This window comes from Lynx rufus, unplaced genomic scaffold (genome assembly GCF_022079265.1).
Source record: "Lynx rufus isolate CCGP_SWC_20201006 ecotype Redwood Valley unplaced genomic scaffold, mLynRuf1.p SCAF_16, whole genome shotgun sequence".
Taxonomy (NCBI): domain Eukaryota; kingdom Metazoa; phylum Chordata; class Mammalia; order Carnivora; family Felidae; genus Lynx; species Lynx rufus.
Genome location: NW_025814830.1, coordinates 45,691,275 through 45,699,884, shown reverse-complemented (window position 1 = coordinate 45,699,884; position 8,610 = coordinate 45,691,275). Strand labels below are relative to the sequence as shown.

Genomic DNA, 8,610 nt, shown 5'->3' with positions numbered 1-8,610 from the left:
TGTTTGTGAGAAGCTGAGAGCCCGAGGATTTGCCCATGGTCACCATGAGCCTGGACCGGGCCCAAGAACATTCTGAACATGTTCTTCAAGCGGCTGTTGCCAATCAATGGAAATGGAAGTGAAATTATTCTGCTTGTATTATACTTCTCGATGGTGTGGTGTATTACATTACTAGCTTCCCCCCACCCCCGAAGTCAGATCTGCCCACCCTGGGGATTCCTGGTGAGACCACTCAGTCCGTGTACTTCAGTTGTTCCCAAGCCCACAAGAGGGCGCCCACCACCATGGCATCCGCTCTGGGCAGAGGCACCCAGGACTCCCCTGTCCAGGGCCTACAGCTCTCTGCCCTGGGTACCCCTACTTCCCCAGGTTGAGGTGGGGGGAGGCTTGGTGTCCCAGAAGCCAATCTCTAAATCCCATCCCAGGAGCCTATCATGTGGGCCCATCTCCCTCACCCCCTTGGACTTGGCGTCTGAATAAAGATGAGCAAAGCAGGGAAACCAGTGGGACTCTCCATCTCACCTCACCCCTACTCTCCTGAGCCACCACTGAGCTCCTTCCCTGCCTCCACCCCACAGGCCCCTCCCACCTTTCCCCATCAGCTGTCTAGGCTCTGGGCAGAGGCCGCCCTTCTGGGACTCCTCAGCCCAGCATGATTCTCAGAAGCCCCTCCTCACTGGACTGAGCCCCATTTGCTCCTCCGTGACATTTCTAGCCCTGGGCTGTGAGCACTGTGCCGAGGGCTGGTGTGGGGGCAAGCCTCATTGCCTCTCCCCAAACCACCCCGGTACAGGAACTACCTAAGTGTTAGCTGCATGCATTCTGGACAAACAGCTCTCTAGTACCCACCCCCACCCCCCCCGCCCTGCAAATGGACTGCCTCACCCCCAAGCCCAGGGGAGAAGCCTGCAATGGAGGCTTCTCCCCTTACTGGGCAGAGATCTACTTTGATGAAAGAACAAACACACTGTTCACTGAAATACCAGCCCCTGAAGATTCAAGTGACTATTTTTGCCTTATTTTCTTTGTGTGTGTACTTTCTGGAGAGCCATCTGGAGTGGAGTTACACACTTCTTGGCACCATTTACCTGCAGAATTCAGCACCTATCTCCTAAGCATAAGGACCTTCTCTTAAAAACCTCAACACCGTTGAAGGGCTACTAGATGGTCTTAGTAAGGTGCAACTGCCCGGGAAGCCCCCCTCCCCCCTCCAAAGCGTGCTGAGCCCTTAGCAGAGAGAGGGGGATGGAAGTCACCTTGAGATTCCAGCTGACTCCCTGCCCGCCCAGAAAGAGAGACAGAGGCCTGGAACGAGCATGACAGAGACCAGGCCTACCTGGGAAGCTGGGACTAGCCTGTTCCACCCCCGCCCGAGGGGCCTGCAATCCGGGTGAATTCTGGAGGCCAGTGCAGCCAGCAGAGGGCTGCCATGTGCCGGGGGGGGGGGGGGGGGGGGGGAGTGGAAGTCACTGGGGGGTGGGGACAGGCACCAGCCCCGGGAGACTGGAATAGGGCCCGCCCGGCGTGGGCTCCAGCCTGCCCCACTGGGTCACGACCGACCGTTTGGCTCACCCAGGGCCAAGCCACCAAGGTGGTCATAAAGGCCTCTGCCTACAGGCCCAGGGGTCAGGCAAGGAGATCTTCGGGGCCGGCTTTGCTGGAGGAATTAAATTTAGAACAGGGAGACACAGTTGCCAGGCAGAAGCGGGAGGTGCTGTGAAGAGAACAGTGCTCTCTGCGATGACAGAGCTATGAGGGAGCCTGCTACGCATGTGCCAGGGGCTTCCGGGCACATTCTCTGACCCTCACGGTCACCTCCCAGCTGTGTGACTGTCCCCGCTCACATGTGATTGAAACTGAAGTTCAGAAGAACAAAGTTGTTTCTCTGAGATCATTCTGCCCAACAGAGGAGCCCACATGCAGACCGTTTCGAGCTCATGTTCCTGTCACCGTAGCGACGGTCGGTCCCCGGGGTCCCCACCATGATGCTAAGGCCCAGGCTCAGACCCACAAGGTCTTCTTCGGCGTTTCCGAATGTGCTGAGCGTGCCTGTGCCCCAGTTCACGTTTGCCCCCTGGCCCGCAAGGCCCCTGCCCAGAGTAGGTGCTTTAGGAAGCATCTGACAGATGTTGGACAGCCCGCCGAGCACAAGAGGGGCCCGAGGAGGGGTTGGAGCGGAGAAGCTTGAGGCATCTCCCTCCGGGGTTTTCCTTCACAGGCTCTGCAGGAGGCTCCGGAATGCTGCTCCAGGAGCTGGTCTGGCCCGGGGACAGAGGCTGGGCATGCGCCACTCCCCCTGCCCTGAGCTTCCCGCCCGGCTTTAGGTGTGCCAACTCTTGTGAGCCCTGAGCGGCTGGTTCCAGTTCAAGGGCTCTGAGCTGGCTCGGCCCCAAACAGGGCCTCTTTCTGGGCCTCAATGAAGCATGCCCATGAGTCAGCACTGAGACGTAGACTGAGCAACAGGCAGGGCAGGGCAGGACGTGGGATGGGGAGCGGAGGATGAAGGAAGGCAGGGGTGGGGGTGGGGAGTGAGGGGACTGGGCCAATACCTGGAGGAATCCGCATCCTTGCAGCCTCCGCTGGCTGCGCGATCTCTGCCCCCGCAGATCCTTCCTGAAGAGTTCTGTCACAGCCACGCCACAGGTGATGGCAGATGGACTCCATGATGCTTAGGAGGGTCAGTAAATCTGAAGGACTCGGGTGTGACCTGCCAGGTCCCCCTGCCCAGGCATGACTGCTCTGAGGACCACTTCACGCGCCTGCAGCGCCAAGCCTGGAGGAAGTTGCTAAGGATGTAGGTGAGGGAGCGGGGGACAGGCCTTCAAGCCCCATTTCCTGGTCGTGTAACAATTACCTCAGTAAAATAAAGTCACACAGTGCATCTTTTATTAGACATTTTAATACCATATCAAAACACCTTGACTAATGAAGAAAGCTTTTTCTCCAAGCTTTGAACATTTTTTTTAAACATTTTATAAGGTTTTTTTTTTTTGTATTTTAATATATAAATACAGAAACCTATCTTGCATGGGCTGATGCCACGTGTGAACATCAATGGCTAAAATGTTCTCAAACAGAGTGCCTGAAAACAGGGGTAACTGTACATATTCCTTTAATAAGTCTTTTGTCTGTTTAAGTTTTCTGGAAAAAAAAAAATCCACAAGGGTCTAAGAAAAATGTTCAGGCATTTTTGCAGGACACTTGTGATTGTTAAATCCTCTGAACTGACCAGAACCAGGAGGGGAGGGAGGAAGAAGAAAAGGAAAAGGAGAGGAGTAGGTCCTTGACGGGTTGTTTTTTTTGGCAATAAAGTTACATATCAGGGTCCTGGGGGAGAAATGTGCAAAACCAAGCCAGAAGAATGGAGGGAAAAAAAAAACCCAAAAATACCCAAGGCAGAGTGGTTGGTGATGGAGAGGGCCGATGGGGGCGTCGGGCATGGGAGGAGGCCACGTGTGCCTGCTCCTGGGCCATCGGGGCGTGTGGCCCTGCTCGGTTCTGTCACTGAGTGGGTTCTAGCTGGGCAGCAGACAGCAATCTGTAAACATCACGAGGGAAAACACCAGTCGACACTAGACTTTTTTTTTATAATTTTTTTTTTTTTTTTTGTAAACACTTTAGACAGACCCACAACGCCTTTCAAAGGTGAAAAAGAAAATGCCCTTTCCCTCCTGGGATGAGGGGTGAGGGGAAGGATGGCGGTTGATTCTTTCTTCTCTCAAACTCGCTCTCATCCATTTGGTGTCCTCAGGGAGAAAGGGAGAACCATTCTCTGGAAGTCAGTGCAGAAGGGGTGCCCTGTTCCCACTGGTGTCCCCAGCTCAGCTCTGCCCGTGTCCGATGCCTCCTCTCGGGAACGGGGGCTGGCCGGTCCCTGTGTGGATCGTAACACGTAAGTCGCGCCGTGTCGGCGAGGCCGGCCGCGTGCATCCTGCCGAGGCTGGCCGGGCGTCTGTGGTTCCGCTCCGGGGCCCGAAGCCAGAAGTCACGCCGGGATTTGGACTCCCGCTCCGGCGCCGGCCCAGTCCCTCTGCCTCACTCTCACCCTTGCTTTTTCTTCTCCCCGTGTCCTCAGTTTTTGAGGGGAAGGTAAAAAGAGCAAAAGTCCCTGATTTGTCTGACATCATCAGCTGTTCTGGGAGTTTACTTGGAATAAATAAAATAAACCTAATGAAGAACAAAGGAAGACAAAACAAACAAAAACAAGGGAGAGAGAGAGAAGAAAAGAGGCCCCAAAACCTTTGGATGTGAGATGAGGTGGAGTCAGGGTTTTGGTTTCCCTGGGGTTTTTGTCTGTTTGCCAGAAAAAAAGAAAGTGCTAGCCCAGGACTCGCAAGGGACAGGTGGGATGGGGGACAGGCGAGGATGGTCAGCAGAAAAGCAAGGTGCCCTGGGGAAGAAAGGGACAGTCAGACTGGACGGTTATACAGGGGACCACGTGTGCACATCTGGAGGGAAAGGTAGTCGTGCTGGCCTGCTGTGGCTGATTCATCTGGAAGCTGATGAGTGTGTGAGGGTAGGCGAAAGTATGTGGGTGTGAGTATGTGTGAGTGTGGCTGTGCGTGAGCGGCACAGTGTGCGTGTGTGAGCGTGAGGGAGGTGGCCTGCGGGCATTAGAGCAGCGGTTAAGGTGATCACTGATGAGCACCACAGAGGACAGGGCACTGTCCCACAGGGTGTCTTGTTTAGTAAGTCTGATGTCCACTCCTGTCCCCGAAGAGGCAGAGACCCCGAGACGCAGGCTGACTCGGGCCACCCCTCACGCACAAGGCGGGGCTGGTGAGAACCCAGTGTCGGTCCCCTCCCACCCGGCACCTTCCGAGGGGGTCTTTCTGAACCTTCCTCAAGGAGATTCACTCTAGATGTCTGCACACACTGGCCTCTTCCCAAAGAACCTAGTTCTGCCGAAGCTCCCCTTCATAACCATGGGAGTTTGTACTTCCTGTCCTTCCTGGAGAATCACCTCCCCCCACAGAACCACTGACGAGATGCTCCCCTACCTCCAGGCCCCAGAGTGACTTGAGCCTCGGCCTTGAGCCCAGAGCACCCCCAACCACAGGCTCACCTTTGAGAGGAGTCAGCAAGCGAGCCCAGCAGGGTCAGTCCGCAGGATGTTCTGGACAAGATCTGTTCACTTCAAACCACGAATCTATGCAACTGAGGCAGGGAGGTGGCAAGGGGAGACATGTTACCCGTGGACCAAGCCACTCCTTACGGGGCGCTCTCCAAGGGTCAGGCTTCTGATCAGGAGTTTGCTAAATCTCACTTGCTCGCGCCTCAGGGAAAAACAAGCGTGTCCCCATACACCCACTTTTTGAAGCAGGAAGGAGAGAACCAGGACGGATCTTGGCTCAGCCCGAGGCATCAGCCCGGCACGATGGGTACAGGATCGGGTGGATCTGGGTGCTGGCAGGAAACGGCGAATGTGGCCCTGAGAGGGACCAAGGCCTCGCCTACATGGAGGCCCGAGAGAGGCAACAGCTACCAGGGGGAAGGTGAGAGCTGGAGGGCCAGGCAGGGCAGTGAGCCCACCATCTCTCGGGCTTAAAGCACAAGCAGATGGAAACCAAGACCCGGCAGGCTGGCCGTTGCTCTGGGCACTGGGGTCCCGGGAACCCCTTCTTCCATCAAAGGGACAGCCTGAGGCTCCCTCCCTGGTGGGACCTTCAGGAGATCCCCAGGCTCTACGGAGCTTGGTCAGCTGTGGTGGGCACACGGCATGGAGCCTGTTCCAGAGAAGTGGGAAGGGGAGGCCCAGCCCTCCAGCTTAGGGACATTGCTGGGGAGGGCCAGACAGGAGGCTAACAGTGAAACCCTGGTGTCCAATGTTCACAGAAAGGACCATTTGAACCAGACAGGTAACAGAGATTGCCCAAAACAGCTTTCTGACTTATGTACCAACATAGGGTAATTTTCAAAGACAGGAACCAGGTTGATAATTTGCATCGTTCTCCCCCAGAGCCAAAGATTTCTATCTCCTGGTTCTGAGTGGTGCCTTCTGGGGACACTGGAGCAATCTGTGCTGGGCCCAGGCCAAGAGCACCCCCTCACCCCACCCCGACCTGGAGCCTCTCATAAACCGGCCACGTCTGGGTACCAGGCGCCACAACCACCTCGTGGCCAACAGCCCTGTGAATCGGGCTTTGGAAAAGCCCGCGTGTCAGGAGAAGCTCTGGGACTCAAGGAGCCGAGAGCAGATGGCACAGAGCGTCCTCCTGTCTTGGGTAAGGAGGTGTCTTCTTTCCAGCTGGAAACAAGAACGAGGCTCATACTGGAGCCTGAGGACAAATCTCAGCCCTGCTAATTATAGCAGCTTTCAGTGCCGTGGCCCCACAGGTAGTGGCTATTCCTGCCTCTGGCCCTCTGGGGAGAAGGGGCGGGTGCAGGGGCGGCTCGCACACCCCGCCCTGTTGCCTCTCTGGCACAGATGACGGTCCTCGCATCGTGGAGGAGAGGGGCCCGCGGAGGAAGATAAGGCTCAAGGAGACGGATGGCGAATCAACCTTCCAGGTGGGGTCCTAAGTGCCTCCAACCTGCGGGGCTCCACGGGTCTCCCCGTCAGCCCCCACCCTCCAGGCCATCAGACCAGAGACCTGCTCTGCCCTACACTTGGCATGTTCAGACCTTCTATCTGCGGACCTCTGCTTCGACCCCTCTCAGAGCCCTTGGCAGGGAGGAGAGGTCATCCCGCAACCAAAGGGGACAGAATGGCTAGTGCTGAGGGTCCGTCCTTCTCTCCCCCACCTGCACAGAAGGAGCCCTCTGGGGTCTCGGATGGGGCTGAGCTGGCCCTGCCGACCCTTTCGTACCTTTTGTGATAAATGCACAGGCAGGGCAGCCTGGCTATCGTGTCCCCCTGAAGCAGCTCCTCCAGGCAGATCACACACTCACCCGCGTCTTTAGTCAGCACGTCATCTGCAAAGGGAGGACAGAGGAGAGTGGGAGAGGGTCAGTCGCCAGCAGACAGGTGGTGCAAGGCAGGCAGGGGTCTAGGAGCTGGTTGGGACCGCCTGGGTCCCCTGAAGTGGGCAAGGCTCTGTGGGCGACACAGAAGACCAAGGGTACCTTGACCTGAAGGTACTGCAGAGACAAGACACGCACACGGCACATGAATTATCTGAAGACAAATGGGATTAATCACCAAACAAGGGGCCAGAGGATGGAGGCTGAAAAGGGCTGGGAGGGGGACAGGCACGTAGCAGAGGCAAACCATTTCCCTGAACGGAGCATGCCCCAGACAGACACACAGACCAGGGGCCGCATGGAGTTCTGGTTGGGAAAAGCATGGTGACGGGTACGAGGCAAGAGGGAACGGAAGAGACAGGTGCTCAGCAACTACTCGTGAGTGCACAACAGCCAACAGGTGGAATCAGCCCATATCCCCCCCCCCCCCCCGCCCAACTGGTCAGTGGATAAACAGACATGGGCCATCTACACTATGGAATATTACTCAGCTGTGAAAAGGAGCAAAGAACCAAGGCAGGCCACAATGTGGACAGACTGCAAAAACACCGTGCTGAGAAGCCAGACACAAAAAGTCACCTACTGAACGATTCCATTATATGAAATGTGCACGACAGGCCAATGTGGACAAAAAGCAGATTAGGGGCTGGGGCGGGAGGGGATGGGGAGTGGCTTTTTTACGGGCGAGCGGTTTTCTTTTTCTCCCTTTTGGATGGTAAGAACACTTACCACAAGATCTACCCTCTCAACAGACTTTCAAGTGTGCACTACACTGTTGCTAACTGGAGGCACAAAGCTGTGCACCAGCTCTCCAGAGCTTCTTCATCTGGCACGACTGAAACTCCACATCCCCTGAAAGGCGACTCCCTGTCTCCCTATCCCTCAGCCCCTGGCGACCGCCACGCTATCCTCTGGCTCTTTGAGAAGGACTCTATTTTAGATACCTCACGAAAGTACAATCGTGCCAGGCGTTTTCTTCCAAAAATGTGTGTAACTAGATGGAGATGATGGTTGCACAACACTGTGACTGTCCTGAACGTTACTAGGTTGTGCAATTCAATTTAAAAAGGAGAAAAAGGCCCCCCACAGAAAAGAATGAATGGAAGGAAGCTACCGCACACCACAGGCCCCTAGCGCAGCCACAGCTGGAAAGGCCTGGGCAGAATAGGGAGACACCATGGCTGAGTCGGCAGCCCTTTATTAAATTTCTGTGACATTCTGGGCACCGGCAAGTCAGTGAATAAGCCACGGTCCCAGGATCGAAGTCCTAGTCTCACAGGGGAGGCTGACAAGAAAATGGAAACGAACAGCATGGGAATTTTTAGGAAGCCTGACGATGCCCACAGGCCCAGGTGTGAGGGTATGGCAGATGCCTGCCTTATCAGGGCAGAGACTGTTCAGGGAAGGACATCCCAGGCAAAGGGAACAGTACCCGAGCATCGGGAACCGCAGGAAGCTTGCTATGGCCTCTGCAGAGAGACGCGGGGTCTTACGGGGAGGTGGGACCAACTCCCTCGGGACGGACTCGTGTTCTGCTGTGGTGCCTAGGCTTCATCTGGTTCACTGGGAGGCCCTGGAGACACGGTCTGATCACGTCTGGTCTCTGCTGACCACTGGAGAAGGGGCTGAGAGAGCCCAGAGATGGGG

The 8,610-nt window shown here is 56.0% G+C and overlaps 1 protein-coding gene across 1 annotated transcript in view; it reads right to left on the bottom strand.

The window, feature by feature from the left end:
- Positions 1–2,807: 2,807 nt before the first annotated feature.
- ZNRF1 (zinc and ring finger 1) overlaps positions 2,808–8,610 on the bottom strand; it is a 104,552-nt gene continuing 98,749 nt past the window's right edge. The window contains exons 3-5 of the mRNA XM_047078777.1: positions 6,810–6,915; positions 5,066–5,157; positions 2,808–3,874 (exon numbers count right to left, since the gene is read on the bottom strand). Of these exons, the coding sequence (XP_046934733.1) occupies positions 5,100–5,157; positions 6,810–6,915 (164 nt within the window). The 3' untranslated portion in view covers positions 2,808–3,874; positions 5,066–5,099. The remainder of the gene's footprint in view (positions 3,875–5,065; positions 5,158–6,809; positions 6,916–8,610) is intronic.